The sequence below is a fragment of the Saimiri boliviensis genome, chromosome 10, assembly GCF_048565385.1.
Source record: "Saimiri boliviensis isolate mSaiBol1 chromosome 10, mSaiBol1.pri, whole genome shotgun sequence".
NCBI lineage: Eukaryota > Metazoa > Chordata > Mammalia > Primates > Cebidae > Saimiri > Saimiri boliviensis.
This window is the reverse complement of record NC_133458.1, coordinates 107,842,783-107,863,270: the sequence shown is the minus strand read 5'-3', so window position 1 is coordinate 107,863,270 and position 20,488 is coordinate 107,842,783. Positions and strand designations below refer to the sequence as shown.

The window sequence follows — 20,488 nt, the reverse complement described above, 5'->3', positions numbered from 1 at the left end:
ACACAACTCTCCCTCCCAGATAAGCACAACAAAGAGACACAGAAGCAGTCCAAGCCTCTGATAACTCTCCCACCCTAAGTCCTGAAAAACTCTTAGTCTGTAAGTGAGTGTGTGCTTCCGACCTAGCTCAGCCGGAAGGTGCCTCTCAGGTTTGTTTTCTCTAAAATAAATCTGTTTTGACTGGCAAGCCACCTTTTTGTGCTTCTTTCCTCTTTCTTTAATTCTTACACATATCAACTGAGCTCTGCCAAATATAAGCCTCAAAAGATCAAACCGCCAGAAAAGGAATTTACAGTGGTGCTCCACGCTTCTGCTTTGGAGGATGGCAGTGTGCCAGAAATCATGGTACTCAAATTTAAAATACTTAAAATTTAATATAGTATAAGACATATCATCATAATAACTTAAAAACATTTATATATCCCAGACATAAAATTTGTGTGTACCTGTCAACATTACCCCGAAGGAAAAAAAGACTATGGTCTGTTCCCCATTCTATGCCCTCACCACTAACACTTTACAGAGTACTTTACCCAGGGAGACAGTAATTCTTTTTTAATTAAATGAGACTAAAAATAACAAAGTCCCTTTAAGACAAACCTATTTAAACATATTTAAATGTTTAAAATCATTAAGAAAGGTTAAAACACAACTAACTTTACTTCTTACCATATATAATATATTTTAGGTATAGATGTTTAACAGTTTCTTCCACAGTAGGTTTATATTCAAGGGAACATGTATAAATTCCACTCATCCGCTCCTGAAAATTTTGGAATACAAGGCTTCCTGTGGATGTTATTTGTGTAGTGCTGTTTTCTAATAAAGGAATAAGATACAGTTATTAGATGCTTAAGTTACATGAGGCAAGTACCAAAACATTTTCTAAGTAAGGTAAAACCATCACAATTTACCAACACAGTCAATGAAAGGGGTGGTGGACATAGCTAAGACACTGTATCTGGTGTCTGCTAACAGTGGGTGCCAGGATGACCTTCTTAGCACCAGACATTCACTATCCGGAGTTCATCAATTGCACTGTTGCCTAAGTTGTAAGAGACTAACAAGGATACATACAGAATGTGCTCCTAATCTGCTCCTTGCATTGAACTGTGCAATATCAGAAATGCAGGACACCCATGTACAAATACATACACACACACACACACACACACACACACACACACATATATATATATAATATGTATATATACACATACTATAATTACATTTATATTTAATAAATTATGCTATCAGTAAGCTTACAACCTGCATATGAAACATAAATAATATACCCAGAACAAAGGCTATCAGAATATAATCACTAACAAGAGATTTCTTATCAGTACATATAGTATAAAGCAAAATTTGGGTTATAAATTTGAGGTTTGCACACAAAAAAATAATGGACATGAGATCACCTGACTTGCCCAACATCACATAATCACAGAGTTGCAGTGCTGGGGGTTAGAATAGAATGTAAGCCTCCTTTTCACTTCAACATACTTTATTACTTAGGTGTTATGCACACAGAAAACCATGTTGTGAAATGGAAAGTAAATGTGCCTTTAAAGGCATTGAGACTTGGGCTTGAGACCTACCTTTCCCTCTCACAAACCGTGTAACCTTGAGTAACCACTTAATCTTTCTGAAATCCAGTTCCCTCATTTGTTCAATGAAAAATCATAATATATGATAGCCTATCTCACAAGATTTTTCTGCATAACAAACACAGTGAATGCTAAAGTACATGAAAATGCCATAAATCTGTTATTCTGAATGTTTATAACCACAGTTTTTCATTAGAAAAATTCTTAGCTATTGAAATTTGCTTAGTCAACAATTTAATATTCCATTCATTAGAACTGAAAGTACTACCTCAGGAACTAACTAACTACCTTTTTTCTATTTTAGGTAAATGATAATATTGCTTATAAATTTTAAGTTGAAATATTTCTCCAAAACAAATGAGTGTTCATAGGGATAAAATTTTCATTACTTGTTTTTTCAATAAACATTTACTGAGTCTCTAGCACATGTAAGCCCTGCTTCAGGTATTGAAAGAGAAATGAATAGATGGATATATCCACCCTCGAGGAATTTACAAAGAGCATTATGCCTTGAGAACTCCCATTTGTATATCCTGGATGAAGCTGAAAAATATGATACGAATTTAGAATGCAGTCCTATTAAAACATCTATTTCTTCAAAATTATCCTGGATGAAGCTGAAAAATATGATACGAATTTAGAATGCAGTCCTATTAAAACATCTATTTCTTCAAAATTATCTTTTGATGAAATATTACACATTTATCCTAACATGCCAAGGTTTTTATAAATGGAATTAACGGTTTGCAAGTGTTTATTATATATTTCAGCAGCAACACCTCATAAGGATATATCAGGTTCTCATAAAGTCTAAATAAATTTTAGAATATTATGTCATCAATGAGGTTTCGTATTCTTTGCCAATCATTTTAAATGGAAAAGTTTCTCCCACCAAGAGATAAGACCATCAAGAAGACTAGCACACTCTGAGCAGATCTTCAGAAGGAAGGCATTGATTGTAGATGGAGGGAAGATGCAGACCCTGGATTAAAGGAGTAAGAAGCTGTGGACCCTGCACGGGGTTGCCAAGCATCAGGACTTATTCTTGGCCCTGAGTGGCTCCCAGGGAAGGGATAAATTAAATACATATGGAGTGGCCCACTTCAGACCTCTGGAATCCTAGCTACAGGAGAACCCATGGATATTTGGGCTGGCAAGGGAGAGTTTCTTGGAGAGTTGGCAGGGACAAGACTCCAGCCTACATGGAACCCAGAGCATTTGGCATGGGAACAGTTTCAGTGGAGCATGGCCAGGGACACCATCCCCTAAGGCTTGCCAAAATCAGAGCTGACCTGAACAAAACTGAGACACAAAAAAACATACAAAAGATCAACAAAACCAAAGATTGGTTTTCTGAAAGACTAAATAAGACGGGCAGACTGCTAGCTGGACTAACAGAGCAAAAGAAAAGAGAATGTCCAAATAAACACTATCAGAAATGACAAAGGGGACATTACCACTGACCCCAGAGATATACAAAAGGCCATCAGAGAATATTACAAACACTTCTATGCACATTAACTAGAAAACCTAGAGAAGTGGTTTCATTCCTAGGATACATTCCTAGATTTCATTCCTAGGATACATCCCTAGAAACATACAGCCCCTCCCATGATTGAACCAGGAAGAAATTGAAACCCTGAACAGACCAGTAGTGAGTTCTCACACTGAAACTATAATTAAAAACCTACCAACAACAAAAAGCCCTGGACCAGACAGGCACAGCCAAATTTTACCAGACATATAAAGAAGGGCTGGTACCAATCCCAGCTAAACTATTCCAAACAATTGAGGAGGAGTGACTATTCCCTACCTCATTCTATGAGGCCAGCATCAGTCTGATACCAAAATCTGGTAGAGACAAAATGAAAAAAAAATTTTTAGGCCAATAACCCCGATGAACATAGATGCAAAAGTCCTCAATAAAATGCTAGCATAGCAAATCCAGAAGCACATCAAAAAGCTAATCCATCACAAACAAGTAGGCTTTATCCACGGGATGCAAGGTTGGTTCTACATATGCAAATCAATAAATTTGATTCATCACAGAAACAAAACTAAAAAACAAAAGCCACCTGATCATGTCAACAGAAGCAGAAAAGCCATTCCATGAAATTCAACCTCCCTTCATGCTAAAAACCCTCAATAAACTGGGCATCAGAAGAACGTATCTCAACATAATAACCATGTGTGACTAACCCACAGCCAACATCATACTAAACAGGCAAAAGCTAGAGGCATTTCCACTTTTGAGAACCAGAAAAAAACAAGAATGCACACCCTTACCACTTGTATTAACACAGTTCTGGAAGTCCTAGCCAGGGAATCAGGCAACAGAAAGAAATAAAAGTCATCCAAATAGAAACAGGGGACTTCGAACTATCTGTCTTCACAGACTATTTGATTCCATACCTAGAAGACCTCATCGCAGACTGGTGAAGTGGTTCATACCAGTAATCCCAGCATGTTGGGAGGCCAAGGCAGGTAGATCATTAGAGGTCAGGAATTCAAGGTCAGCCTAGCCAACATAGTGAAACATCATCTCTACTAAAAATAAAAAAAATCAGCCAGGCATAGCGGTGCATGCCTGTAATCCCAGCTAATAAAGGGTTGATTTTAATGATTTCTCCTGGCTACTCCATATTGACAGAGCAGGGGCACCATCATCTCAGACAACTGCCACTGTAAGTTCCAGCTCCCTTTCTAATATCATGCCATTTCAAGGAAATCACTTCTCTTCTCATTACAAGCAGCCAGAAAGAGCAAACAGTATGACACAGGTAAAACAGGAGGCTGAGGTACAAGAATTGCTTTAACCTGAGAGGCAGAGGTTGCAGTGAGCAGAGATCACATCACTACACTCCAGCCTCGGCGACAGAGTGAGACTCCATCTCTAAAAAACAAAACAAAACAAAGATTGTCCAAAGGCTTCTAGATCTGATAAAAAAAAACCTTCAGCTAAGTTCCAAGGTACAATAACAATGTATAAAAATCAGTAGCATTTCTATACACTAATGACATCCAAACTGAGTGTCAAATCAAGAACACAATCCCATTCACAATGTCCACAGAAAGAATAAAATGCCTAGGAATACAGTTAACAAGGGAGGTGAAAGATCTGTACTATGAGAATTGCAAAACACTGCTCAAAGAAATCACAGATGATACAAACAAATGGAAAAGCATTCCATGCTCATGAATAGAAAGAATCAATATTGTTAAAATAACCATACTACCCAAAACAATTTACAGATTCAATGCTTTTCCTATCAAATTATCAATGAAATTTTTCATAGATTAGAAAAAAAAAACCATTGTAAAACAAAAAAAAAAAAAAAAAAAAGAGCAGGAACAGCCAAAGTAATCCTAAGTAAAAAAGCAAAGCCAGAGGCAACACACTACCTGACTTCAAACTATACTACAGGGCTACAGAAACTAAAACAGCATGGTACTGATATAAAAACAGACACACAGACTAATGGAACAGGATAGAGACTCCGTAAATACAGCCACACACCTACAACCATCTGATCTTCAACAAAGCTAACAAAACAAGCAGTGAGTCCCTTTTTAAGAAAGGATGCTGGAATAACTGCCTAGTCACATGCATAAGATTGAAACTGGAACCCTTCCTTCCACCACATATAAAAAATCAACAAAGATGAATTAAATACCTCAATATAAGGAACTCTTGGAGAAAGGGCAAAGCAAGATGGCTGAAGAGAAGTCTCCACCAATCATCCTTCCTGCAAGGGCACCACATTAACAACTATACATAGAAAAAATATCTTCTCTTAAGAACAAAAATCAGGTGAGCACTCATAGTACGTGGTTTTAACTTCATATCACTAAAAGGCACTGAAAAGACTTTTTAAAAATCCAGAATCGCCAATGCCACCCCTCCCCCACCCCCAACCCCACCCAACAGTGGTGGCCTGATAGAAATAGTGTCTCTGAGTACTAGGGGAGGGAGAACACAGCAGTTGTGATGTATTGAGCTCACTGCTGTCCCGATAGAGCAGAAAGGAAAACCAGACCAAATTCAGCTGACATCTGCCTATGGAGTGAGCATTTAAACCAGCCTGAACCAGAAGAGAACGACTGGTATCAGCCACATGAACTTGAGTGCCTGCAAACCTTGCCAACAAGGTCTACAGCACTGTTTACTCCAAGTAAACTTGAAAGGTAATCTAGACCATAGAGTTGCAAATCATAGGTGAGTCCTGGTGCTGAACTAGGCCCAGAGAGTGATCTGAAAGAGCACACAAAATACTGAGACAACAGCTGGGGCGACCAAGGGAGGGCTGGCATCACCCCTCCCCTAGACCACGAGCTGCACAGCTTGCAGCTACAAAAGGGACCCTTTCTTTCCACCTGAGGAGAGGAGAGGAGAGGGAAGAGTGTGGAGACCTCTGTCTTGCATCTAAGATTCCAGCCTAGGCACAGTAGGATAGGGCACCAGTCAGAGTTGTGATGTCCCCATTCCAAGTCCTTGTTCCAAAAGGACATTTCTAGACACACCCTGGGCCAAAAGGGAACCTGCTGCCTTAAAGGAAAACACCAGTCCTGGCAGCACTCATCACCTGCTAACTGAAGAGCCCTTGGGCCCTGAATAACCCGCAGCAATACTCAGGTACAACATCAAGGGCATTGGGTGTGCCTCTGAGATTTGCTCACTTCAGATGAGACTCAGCACATGACCAACTGTAGTGGCTATGAGCAAAAACTCCTTCTGCTTGAGAATAACAGAAGGAAAACTAAAGCATACTTTGTCTTACAACTTAGGTGCCAGCACATACACAGAGTAGGAGAGCAACAAGTGTGTTCTCAGGGTCCCCAGTTAACAGGGCTAATGCTTGGATGGCATTTCTGAACCTGCCCTGGGGCCAGAGAAGAGTGCACTGCCCTGACAGGTAGGTCTCAGGCCAGGAAGCCTTCATGACAAGCTCACTTAAGAGCCCTTGGGCCTTAAGGGAACATTGGCAGTAGTCTGGCAGTAATCTTCCTGGCCTGGGGTGGTGGTAGCTATCAGGTGAGGCTCTTCTCCCTTTGGAAAGGATAGTGGGGTAGAGTGGGAAGGATTTTGTCTTTTGCTTTGAGTGTCACCTCATCTGCAATTTAATAGGACACCAGGTAGACTTCTAAAGTTTTTGACTCTAGTCCCTGAATCCCAGACCGCACTTCTGAGCCCACCCAGGGATTTGGGGAACTTGCAACACTCAACGGAAGGACAAAGGCCTAGCTGGCTTTACTTCCTGTTGACTGGAGAGCCCCAGAACCTTGAGGAAACATAGGCAGGAGCCAGGAGCCACAAAGTGGCTATAACAGGCCAGGGGGAGGACACAGTGCTATGCTGGCTTCAGGTCTGACCCAGTGTAGTCATAGTGGTGGTAGCCACAGGGGTGCTATTGTCACTCCACCTGCAACTTTAGGTGGCCCAAAACAGAGACAGAGACTCTGTATGTTTGGGAGAAAGTAAGGGAAGAAAACAAGAATCTCTGCCTGGTAATCCAGAGAATTTTCCTGGATCTTGTCCAAGACCATCAAGGTAGTACCTCTATAACCCTGCAAGAACCAAAGCATTACTGGGCTTGAGGTGTCTCCTAAAGCAGATACAACTTAGTTCACAACACTGAAGTCCTTTCAAATATTTCAAAGGCCTTTCCAAGATGAATGGCTGCAAATAAGCACAGACAATGAAGACTACAAGGAATATTTAGCTCTTCAATGGTCAGACACCAAAGAATATCTACTAGTATCAACACCATTCAGGAAAATGTGATGTTAACAAATAAACTAAAATAATGCACCAGGGACCAATCCTGGAAAAAAAAGAAATATGTGAGCTTTCAGAAACAGAATTCAAAATATCTATGTTGAAGAAACTCGAAATTTAAGATAGCACAGAGAAGGAGTTCGGAATTAGATGTATTTTTTAAAAGAGATTGAAATAAAAAAGAATCAAGCAGAAATCCTGGAGCTGAAAATGCAATGGCATGCTGAAGAATGCATTGGAGTCCTTTAATAGCAGAATGAATCAAGCAGAAGAAACAATCAGTGAACTTGAAAACACCCTACTTAAAAATACACAGTCAAAGGAGACAAAAGAAAAAGTAGTAAAAAAAAAAAAAAATGAAGCATGCCTACGAGATCTATAAAATAGCCTCAAAATAGCAAATCTAAGAGTTATTGGGCTTAATGAGAAGATAGAGAAACAGATGGCATAGAAAGTTTATCCAAATAACAGAGAATTTCCCAAACCTAGAGAAAGTCATAATATCCAAGTACAAGAAGGTTATAGAACACCAAGCAGACTTAACCCAATGAAGACTACCTCAAGGCATTTAATAATTAAACTTCCTAAGGTAAAGGTTAAAGAATGGATCCTAAAAGCAGAAAGAGAAAACAAATAATGTACAATGGAGTTTCAATACATCCGGCAGTAGGCTTTTCAGTGGAACCCTGACAGGCCAGAAGAGAGTGGCATGACGTATTTAAAGTGCTGAAGGAAAATATATATTCTAGAATAGTGTATCTGGCAAAAAACATCCTTCAAACACGAAGGAGAAATAAAGACTTTCCCAGACAAAAAAAAAAAAAAAACCTGAGGGATTTCACTAATATCTGAACTTTCATACAAGAAATGCTAAAGGGAGTAATTCAATTAGAAAGAAAAGAATATTAATGAGTAATAAATAATCACCAGAAGGCATAGAACTCACTGGTAATAATAACTGCACAGAAAAACACAGAATATTATAACACTGTAACTGTGATGTGTAAACTAGTCTTTGATGAACTAATCAAAAATAATAACTACAACCATGTTTCAATTCATAGTCAATACAATAAGACAGAAATAGAAAAAACAAAAGTTAAAAAGCAGGAGGATGAAATTAAGGCATAGAGTTTTTATTAGTTTTCTTTTTGTTTGTTTATGCAAACAATGTTAAGTTTTTATCAGGTAGAAATATTGGGTTATAAGAGAGCAATTGCAAGCCTCATAGTAACCTAAAACCAAAAAACATACAATGGATACATAAAATATAAATAGCAAAATACTAAATCATATCACCAAATAAAATTATCTTCACTACAGGAAAATAGGAAGGAGAGAAAGAAGGAAGAGAAGACCGGAAAACAAATAACAAAATGGCAGGAGTAAGTCCTTACTTATAAATAATAACATTAAGTGTAAATTGACTATGTTCTCTAATGGAAAAAAAAAAAAAGAGTGACTGAATAGATGAAAAACAAGACCCTCTGATCTACTGCTTATAAGAAACACATTTCACCTATAAAGACACACATAGGCTGAAAATAAAGGGATATAAAGAGATACTTCATGCCAATTGAAGGTAAAAAAGAGGGGAAATTGCTATTCTTTTATCAAATAAAATAGGTTTCAAGACAAAAACTTTAAGTGAAAAAAATCATCACTATGTAATAATAAAGTAGTCGATTCAGCAAAATAATATGACAATTTTAAATACATATACACCTAACATGGGAGCACTCAGATATATAAAGTAAAGATTATTAGAGCTAAAGAGGGAGAGACGCCTCAACACAATAATAGCTGGAGACTGTAACACCCCACTTTTAGCATTAAACAGATCTTCTAGACAGAAAAATCAACAAGAAAACATTAGACTTACTCTGCACTACAGACCAAATGGATCTAACAGACATTTATAGAACATTTCATCCAAGAGCTACATAATGTTTATACCCGCAAGAAAGGAAATTAGTGTATCAAAGAGATATCTGCATTCCTGTTTGTTGCAGTACTGCTTATAATATCTAAGATTTAGAAGCAAAATAAATATCCATCAGCAGATGAATGGATAAAGAAAATGTGATCCATTTTGTATCACATTTGATACAAATGTGATACATATGCATAATGGAGTACTGCTCAGTCATAAAAAAGAATGAGATCTAGACATCTGCAACAACATGGATGGAACTGGAGATTATTATGTTAAGTGAAATAAGCAATCACAGGAAGACAAACATTGCATGTTATCACTTGTCTGTAGGATCTAAAAATCAAATCAACTGAACTCATGACATAGAGGTATAAGGATGGTTACCAGAGGCTGGGAACTGCAGTGGGGGATTTTGTGGAGAAGTAGGGATAATTAATGGGTACAAAAAAAATAGAGAAAATGAATAAGACCTACTATTTGATAGCACAACAGGACGACCATAGTCAAATTTAACTTAATTGCATATATTAAAATAACTTAAAGAATGTAATTGGATTATGTGTAACTCAATGAATAAATATTTTAGGGGATGGATACACCATTTTCCATGATGTGCTTATTTCATATTGTCTGCCTATAACAAAATATCTTATGCACCCCATACATATAAACACCTACTATGTACCCATAGAGACTTTTAAAAATAATTTTAAAATATTTTTAAGAATTTTGTTTTTTTGAGAAAGAGTCTCACGCTGTCACCCAGGCTGGAGTGCAATGGTGCAATCTCAGCTCACTGAAACCTCTATCTCCTGGGTTCTAGTAATTCTACTGCTTCAGCCTCCCAAGTAGCTGGGACTACATATAGGTGCACACCGCCATGCCCAACTAATGTTTAGTAGAAACGGGTTTCACCGTGTTGCCCAAGCTGGTCTCGAACTCTAGAGCTCAAGCAACGCACCTGCCTTGGCCTCCTAAAGTACTAGGATTACAGGCATGAGCCACCATACCCGGCCAAGAAGAATTTTTAAAAGACTTAAGTGTAAGACCTAAAACTATAAAAATACTAGAAGAAAATCTAGGAAACACCACTCTGAACATAGGCACTGGCAAAGATTTTAAGAAGAAGACTCCAAAAGCAATGTCAAGACAAACAAAACAGACAAGTGGGACCTAATTAAACTAAGGAGCTCTGAATACTTAAAGAAACTATCAACTAAGTAAACAGACAACCTACAGAATGGGAGAATATGTTTGCAAACTATGCCTCCACAAAGGTCTAATAACCAGAATCTATAAGGAACTTAACAAAGCAAACAAAAATCAAGCAACTCCACTAAAAAATGGGCAAATGACATGAACAGCCATGTGGACAACAAGCTCATGAAAATATGCTCAATAGCATTAGTAATCAGAGAAATGCAAGTCAAAACCACAATGACATATCATCTCATACCAGCCAGAATAGTTATTATTGAAAAGTAAGAAAATAACAGATGCTGGCAAGGTTATGGGAAAAAAAGGAATGCTTATACACTGCTCATGGGAATATAAATTAGTTTAGCTACTGTAGAAAACACTGGAGATTCTCAAAGATCTTACAACGGAACTACCATTCTATCCAGCAATTCCATTACTGGGTATATAACCAAAGGAATATAAATCATTCTACCATAAAGACACATAAACATCCATGTTCACTGCCGCCCAGTTCACAAAAGCAAAAACATGGAATCAACCTAGATGCCAATCAATGGTGAACTGGATAAAGAAAATACGGTACATATACACCATGGAATACAATGCAACCATAAAAAATGAAATCACGTATTTTGTAGCAACATGGATTCATCTGGAGAATATTATGCTAGGCAAATTAACAGAAGAACAGAAAACTGAATACCACATGTTCTAACTTATAAGTGGGCACCAAACATTAAATACATGTGAACACAAAGAAGAAAGGGAACAACAGATACCTGGGCCTACTTGAGGATGGAGCATGGAAAGAGGGTGAGGATGGAAAACCTGCCTATCAGGTACTATGCTCACTATCTGTTTGATGAAATCATTTGTACACTACACCCCAGCAACATGCAATTTACCCATGTAACAAACTTGCACATTTATCTCCTGAACCTAAAATAAAAGTTGGAAGAAAAAATGAATTTTGGCGAAAAAAGTGACACATTTTGAAACGATATCAAAGAATTTCATACTCAACATAAAAACACATTCTATAATATCCATTAACAATAATCACTTAATAGATCTTTAAGTGACTAAATTTAAATGGAAATGTTATTATACCAAGGGCAATATACTACAGGAACTCATGCAACAGCAGGTATTCAACACATAATTGTTTAATTAAAGTTGATAATATATTAGTTTCAAATAGCTAGCAGCAAAGAAATTATAAATATCTGACATGATGGGTATGCTAATTACCCTAATTTGGTCACTATAGATTACATAAAGAGACATATGACTGCCTACCCCATCATATGTACAATTATTATGTATCAATTAAAAATATATCACATGTACCCCCAAAACATTTAAACATTACCTTGAAAATAAAGTTGGTATTTCTTCCTTCTCTAGCTTGATTAAAAATTCAGAGTTGGACTAGATTTCTAGAAGTCTATGCCTTAGAGTTCTAAAATTTTATGATAAACTTTAAGCACAATGTCATTACAGCTTATTGTTTTTATTTATTTGTTTTATTGCATTTTAGGTTTGAGGGTACATGTGAAGAACATGTAAGATTGTTGCATAGGGACACACATGGCAATGTGATTTGCTGCCTTCCTCCCCATCACCTATATGTGGCATTTCTCCCTATGTTATCCCTCCCCAACTCCCCACCTCTCGCTGTCCCTCCCCTATTTACCTCCCACAGACCCCAGTGTGTGATGCTCCCCTCCCTGTGTCCATGTGTTTTAATTGTTCAACACTCGCCTATGAGTGAGAATATGCGGTGTTTGATTTTCTGTTCTTGTGTCAGTTTGCTGAGAATGATGGTTCCCAGGTTCATCCATGTCCCTTGTTTTTAAAAACAGATTTACACTTCTGGTTTCAATTCAAATGTAGAAAGTCAACACAACAGCATCAATCTCACCATTACAAAAGGAAAAAGATAGAAAAACTGTCAATGAATTTTTCTTGGATCCTATTAAGGACTTGAAGAGGTAGGGCAATCAATCATCTAAAATCTGAGGGTAGACAGGGGCTTGTAGGTAGAATCACAATGTGAGTATTTGCTTCAGCTGCCATATAAGCAGGAAAGAAGATTCAGCTAAAAACTGTTTAATGAATTACCAAAAACCAGGGGTAGATCAATGTGATCATGAGAAGCCTCTGGAACCACAGATAAGGGGAACTGGGGCCTCTTACAGATTTTTCATTCATGAACACCTCTATGGGCTCACAAGGAAGACAGGGGACCACAAGCAAGCTTCCCATGGGATGCTGGCTAAAGGAGGGGCTCAGGAGCCCTACCAAAACTCTAACCACACCCATTTCCCTTATACCTCCTTAAAGGAGCAAAGCTTTAATTTTCAGGAAGAGAAAAAACAAAAACTGTCACATAGGGCACTATAGAAATTTGTTGTAGCCCATGAAGGAAAAAGGAAGAAGGAAAAATTCTATGCAGCCATAAAAAAGAATGAAATCACAAGAGGGGAGAGTCAGGAAGACATGCTAGGCCAAAACTAAAGCTGGAAGAAGAGATGGAGTAATTGTGAAGGTCATACACCATTACCCAGGGACACTATGCCTGCCAAAGAACAAAGCTTAATCAGAACATCAGAGAATGTCCCACTCTCCAAACTCCATACCACTAACAAGAGTTTACTGAATATAGCAGTGGAATAAAGCTGGCAGAGCTACAAAAGAAATGAAATAAAGCCAGAAGAGCTGCAAAAGCATAAACTTATTTGTAAAAATAACTATCTGTAATAAAATTATGCTTGTTTTGTTATATAAGTTTAGAACTCTAAGGCATAGACTTGTAGAGACTTAATCCAACTCTATATTTTTAGATAATCAAGCTAAGATCTAGAGAAGGTAGAAGTACCATCTTAATTTTTTTTTCTTTTGAAGAGTACATATGCTATATTTTTAAATATATCTCTAGGAAACTCTAGGGAACAGCACAAAAGGAGAAACCAAAGCCAAGAAAAAATTACACATTAATGAATGAGTCTACACCTAAACAATTCAGAGACTTTTTGAAGCATTCAGTGCACCAACTATAAAAACCAACATCAAAGCCAGACAAGTCTTTATTAGATACAAACTCCTAACACTAAAGGCCTAACAGGAAAAAAAAAAAAAGAAAAGAAAAGAAAAGAAAGAAACTCATCTCAAAGCACTGAAATACTTTCTTCAGTATCTACTGTCCTTTTCAAGATGTCCAATTTTAAAAGTTAGAAGGCATACAAAAAGGCATGAAACAGCACACTGTCAAGATACAAAGCAAAGCCCAAGGACCAGGCTCTTACATGGTACAGATGTATGAAGTATCAGACAGTTTAGTTCATTTAAAATAACTATGAGTAATATGATAAAAGATTTATTAAAAGACAGAAAACATGTAAGATCAGATAGGTAGTTTCAGCAGAGACTGAAACTATATAAATAATTAAATGTAAATATTAAAACTAAAAACAAACAAAAAAAACAACACAGTAACACAGATAAAGTATTCCTTCAATGGGCTCAAAAATAGGGGGACACCATCAAGAAGATAATTAATGAACTTGAGTTAGGTCAAAAGAAATTACCTAAAATGCAGTAAAAATAGAAGGTGGGGAAAGGAGAAGAAGAAAGAACCCAAGAGCTGTGAAATCAAACAGTGTTACGTAAGTACAATATGAATCTTGGAAAGACATAAAATGGGGAAGAAGAAATGTTAGAACATATAATAGCTGACAATTTCTGAAAACTGACAGGCACCAAAATATAATTTCAGAAAGTTTAGAGAACTTTCTGAAAACCAACCAATCCAAATAGATATACATAATACTCAAATCGCTGAAAATAAAAAGCCAGGAGAAAATCTTATCAAGTCAGAAAAAAAATGACACATTGCCCAGAGAGGGAGAAAGATAAGAACTTTCAGTAGACTTGTCATTAGAACTTATACAAGCAATACGAGTTCCATCTTTAGAATGCTCAAAGAAAAAACTGCCAACCCAGAATTCTACAACCAGCAAAAGAAAAAGACAAGTAAATGCAACCCAAAGCAATCAAAAGAAAGAAAATAATAAATATAAAATCCAAAAGCAATACTTGGAAAACAGAAAAATATGGAAAAAAATCAATGAAACCCAAAACTGGTTCATTTAAAAGACTGATAAAATTGTTAAACACACAGCAAGAGAGAACAAAAGAGAGAGAGAGAGAGAGAGAGAGAGAGAGAGAGAGAGAAGACCAACATCAGGAGTGAATGAGGACACATCACTATAGATCCTGAAAATCAGAAATCTGTCATCTATAAAAAGATAACACAAAATATTACAAAATTTATATATATATATAAATACAATACATTTAAAAATCCAATGTTGGACAAATTCCTTGAAAGATACAAACTACCAAAATTCATAAAATGGTGTGTTCCTACCTCATTGAGATTATATCTATGAACTCTGATACAAGACTTCAAAGACATATGACTTTATAAAGTATGTTTTTATCTTAATGCCTTTGTTTTCCCATTTATAAAATGGAGAAAATGGCTGTAATTACTGCAAAAGGTCATTGTTAAAATTAATATGCATACAATGTTTAGAATAATATGACACATGGTAATATTGTGTTATTATTTTTATAAAATTCATGATGCTTAGTAAAATAAGGAAGACACTGAAAGACATATATACATGACCTAATTTATTATGTGGAATCTAAAAAAGTCACAGTCATACAAAAGTCACACTCACATTCTACCCTACCACAAATATAGGGCAGAATGGTAGTTACCAGAGACTGGGGGATTGAGGACCTGCAGTTCTTAGTCCAAAGGTACCAAATTTCAGCTAGAAGATGAATAGGTTCAGGAGACCTAATGTACAGATTGGTAAATACGGTTAACAATAAATGCATTGTATACTTGAAATTTTACAAGAGTAAATCTCAAGTGTTCTCACCACACACACAAAAATGGCAACTATGTGAGGTGACTGATACGTTACTAGTTTGACGCAGTAGTCATTTCACATTGAATATCCACATCAAAATATTACATTGTATACCTTAAATATATAAAATTTTTGTCCATCATATATCAATGAAGCTGGTAAAAAGAAAAATGTGAGAAAAATTCAAAATAACAAAACTAAAATACATACTTTCAGAACACATACCTAAGTGTATGTGTTTGTATATACGTGGTTAATGCATAGAGAAAAGCAAAGGAGTGATACTGTAAACATTTAGGATAGTATTTACCTGAGGGGGGTTGGGAACAAAAGAATGGGATTTTAAAACGGCTTATTGGGAGGTCCAATATGTTAGTAATAATGCATCTTAACTTGTATAGTAAGTTCAAGGATGTTTGCTTTACTGTGCTTCGTAACTTGCATATATCTGACATACATCTGTACATCGGGTGCTTCATAGTTATAAACTGTGATCTTATTAAAAAATAATAAGGGAGAGGTTACAGGGGAACACTGAACACGTGTGTGTACTTTCACATGTTTGTGTGAATATTTAGAAAAGTAGGAAAGTCCACACACCAAAAAGAGTTAATTCATCAGAACAGAATTAGGGTCAGAGTAGGAGATACAGAAGTTGTTGCAATAAATGCAATTACCTTTGTAAATAAACAATAATGAACAAGAAACAAAGAAAAAGAGATGGAGACACCAAATCTAAGACTTACTCCCTATGCTTCACAACACATCTAAACAACTTGAATATTGTCTCCAAAGGATTGTACAAGTAAACACATAATTACATTATTTATTTGACTCAAATTAAGGGAAACCATCTTTGGATACTCATAAAATGATAAGTACAATGTAGTTTAAACTACAGTCCCAAAACCTTCTCTGTTATTCAAAATTTAAGAAATGAGACTTCTTGGCAGTCCTTTCAGAAATAAAAAGTACAGTGTTCTTAATAAGTTTTACAACTGGTAGGCAGTGACCTATGATAAAATACTGTATTGAAAACTATAATACAATCATAAAGTTAAAATATCAGAATTCCCTGAGAATAGTTTTTGTAAAAGTAAAAACCAATGTAGTAACAGGATTGTATCTTTTCCTGGAAATAACTACTTTTATGGATACCTATTTTTCTATTATAAGAGTCAGTAAAATAACTATTGCTCCTACCTAAAGGATAAATTGAATTACATACTATATTTTGCAATATAAACTGCAAGACCTGGCATGGCATCTTGGAGAAGAAATAATTTCAAATTTCAATTTCCAAATCAAAGAAGTAACAAACGACAATAGAAAAATTCAATGCTTAAATGATTCTATTTTTCAACTTGCAGAGTTTCAATATAAAATATAAAACATATTCAAAATACATGTTTCTATTACATTATGTGCTATTAGAGAACAATGGAAATAAAATTTGATTTTATTTCCAGTATCGGGTGCTTTTATACCTGGAACACTTCTCTGATTTACATAAACTGCAAAACCTATTAGAATTTCTGTTATTGAGCCCTGCTGATCCCAAGAACAAATTGCACAATCATTCCTACTTTGCTAGTGTAATGAGGCAAAGGTTATGTCTGATCTTTCTATTCCCCATGAAACCTACCACAGAGGCTTCCACCAAGTAGTCATTTACAAATGAATGATGGATAATTTGTCCTAAGGAAAACACAGACTGACCTAAATATTAACTCTTTAAAATGACCTATTTTAGAATCAACATAAAAATCACAGAAATGTACATCTGAGCTCTCTTAACTACACAAATATGAATTAAAACATATTAAAAAATAAGTATTTCCTATGTTTCTTTCTCAAGTCCTTGTATAAATATACTGCTCTCTTTCATCCAAAAAAATAAAATAATCCTATAAGTTTTTGTCCACAGGCACTATCTCAAAATACCAATAAGATTTTTTAAAAGAAAGGAAAGAAAACATGGTAAATAGACCAATAAAGAAAAACTTTCTCTGAGGGTATGCAAAAATGACTGAACAAATCTTCGAAATGAAAACTCATTAATCTAAATTTTTTGCAAGGCTAGAAACAAAGCCAGTTAACTGTAGTTTTTTAAAACTACAGTGTTAAAAATCAGCTTTTATCCAATTAAAAAATGAGAATAAAAGTAAAATCTGTATTTCAGTATTAAAAATAAGAAGTTGAATACAGAAAATATTGATCAAATCAGTTTGTACAAACAGTAATTTCTAAGTAAAAAAAAAAAGTACCTTTTGGGGATTATAGATGTTTTGAGTACTCTCCAAACAGTTCAATCTTAGAGCATGACTCTGTATCAAAATAAAATATGTAAAAATGGGAACCCCAACTACACTGTTAGATCTAACTCCAAAAGGAAATCACAAGAAAAAGAAGTGAGGAAATAACATAAATGTGTATGAGATACAAATATTCTTTCTATGTTACACACAGGTCAGATACATCTACTTAATAATTGAAACAAAATCCTACCTGAAACAACTTTTCCTTTCGGCCCATGCCACTGGAATGATGGGTCTATCAGTTCAGCATTTCGCAGTCGTTGCGTTACACATAATATATGTGGACTTTTTTGATGGAGCATGACATATACTTTCACTGAAAATACAATATTTAAAATGTTCCAGTAGTATTTTATGTTCTTTTCTTTCTCTATAATACACACTTTTTTAGTTTGGTTTACATGCAATAATAAAAGTACTTTGAATTATTGCTCCTATTATTTGATAAAAACTAAATTTCATTGCATTCTATGTAATTAACATTAAAATATATTATGTATTTGTATGTATATATGTGTATGCATGTGTGTGTGTACATTTATTCCCAACCTGAGCATAATGTGTAAGTCATTTTCTTTCAGAGCTCATGTACACTAACCTGTTTTATCAGAATAGTATTTCAATAACAAAGTATTAAGATAATTCTACATCTATACTTTATCTTTTTTGTAAAGACACTAAACATGATTAGAGCTTATAAATTGTTTAGATTAATGGAATAATGCATTATTCATAATGATATAGTACCAACTACTGAATAAAAATGATAATGTGATTAAAAAGTCAGATTTGTGCTTTGATTTTCAATATTATAGCATTTTGTTCATTTGCTTTAAAATTTAAGTCCTGAAAAGTAAGCAAAACTAGTACCTTTAGGAGATACAAAAGGAACCCAGTAAAGATTCCATTGTTTTGAATTTACTCACAAGTAATCTTTTAGGAAAGGTTGCAACAACCCTTTAGACACTGCATGCCAACTCTTCACCAACTCTTCACTGATTCACTATACAAAGATTTTTGTGATCCAGTAAAATAAAGAGAATCAAAATTCTCTTTAACTTTTTTTTTTTTTTTTTTGAGACGGAGTTTCGCTCTTGTTACCCAGGCTGGAGTGCAATGGCGCGATCTCGGCTCACCGCAACCTCCGCTTCCTGGGTTCAGGCAATTCTCCTGCCTCAGCCTCCTGAGTAGCTGGGATTACAGGCACGCGCCACCATGCCCAGCTAATTTTTTGTATTTTTAGTAGAGACGGGGTTTCACCATGTTGACCAGGTTGGTCTCGATCTCTCGACCTTGTGATCCACCCGCCTCGGCCTCCCAAAGTGCTGGGATTACAGGCTTGAGCCACCGCGCCCGGCCTCTTTAACTTTTAAGAGACTTCCTCTAAAGTTTTACCATAAAGAATAATGTTTGTTGGATATACTTTTAGTTACGTATTCTTCCACAGGTTAAGAAATATCACCTCTGATGTTGGTTATTTGTTTTTAATCATAAACATAAATCAGTACTGAATTTTAAGAAATGTTTTTTATACGCACTGTGATGATCTTTTTTCTTTCCAAATACTTTAATGAAATGCTTGCATTAATAGATTGCCTAACTTCTTTAATAACTCCTTTAATAAATGCTTACACCATAAATTTTCACTCCCCAGCATGATTTACTGGCCCTATTCTCCATGATCTGTCCTTTGCATATATCTCACACCCTCTGCCCTATCTCACACCATGCCAGAGCAGCACACAGCATCATTCTTTTCTGATTTGATTGATGTAAATATCCCCTCATCTTTGGAAACTCAGCATAAGTATATCCTTTGTGCTTTGTCTTGACAGTACCTCATACCATGACTGTACCCTTCCTCTTGCCCCCACTAATCCCTGTGCATATTTCACAGTAAATGTAAATGAATACAGAAGAGTTTCCGAAAACAAATGATATTCTTCTACATCAACAATAATGCATTAAACCATGTTACAGGAAAGAAGATAATATTTAGAGTACAATAAATAAAAGTTACTCTAAAATCAAACAAGACCTCTGTGGGGAACATCTTTAGACTCTAGCAAAAGACATAAAATTAGACCACAATGCCATAATCACGATTGCATACATATAACTTTAAAGATGTCAATTTATTCCAAAATTTACTTATTCAAAATCCCAGAAGAAATTTTTTAAGAAGCTCTTGAATACTGATTCTAAAATGTATTTGGAAGGTTAAAGCTTCCTGAATATCTGAAACAATTCTATAACAGAAAAGCAAAAAGGAGAGACGAGCAATAAGAGTTGCCAAGATATACTAAAATATACACAAAATAAAAAAAGAAAGGCATGGTGTAGGAACAAATAATGGGTCTAGGGAAAAAAAACAAATTGGTATAAATAACTGATATGTATGTTATAGATGTGGTACCTAAAATCAGTGGAGAAAATATATATCATTAATAAATTATTGTTAAAAGTATCTCAAAATACATGCCAAGTTAAACTTAGATTTATACCTCCTATCATATATAAAAATAAATTCCAAAAATACTGAATACCTGAAGGCAAATCATTATTTAAAGAAAATAATACCTTTATGTCTAAACCAGTTATAGAAAATTATTTTAATGCAAAAAGCACAAATATAAAAACACTGAACTCAACTTCTGAAATGGTAACAATTTCTGTCCAATCCTATATAACACATGCAA

General features: G+C 35.5%; 1 protein-coding gene across 4 annotated transcripts in view; it reads right to left on the bottom strand.

The window, feature by feature from the left end:
* ZPBP (zona pellucida binding protein) overlaps positions 1 to 20,488 on the bottom strand; it is a 139,628-nt gene that overhangs the window by 107,513 nt on the left and 11,627 nt on the right. For 3 of the 4 annotated variants that reach the window (XM_074379704.1, XM_010341388.3, XM_074379702.1), the window contains exons 3-4: positions 17,980 to 18,105; positions 670 to 819 (exon numbers count right to left, since the gene is read on the bottom strand). In XM_074379704.1, the coding sequence (XP_074235805.1) occupies positions 670 to 819; positions 17,980 to 18,105 (276 nt within the window). The remainder of the gene's footprint in view (positions 1 to 669; positions 820 to 17,979; positions 18,106 to 20,488) is intronic. The other variant, XM_074379705.1, reaches the window with a different exon arrangement.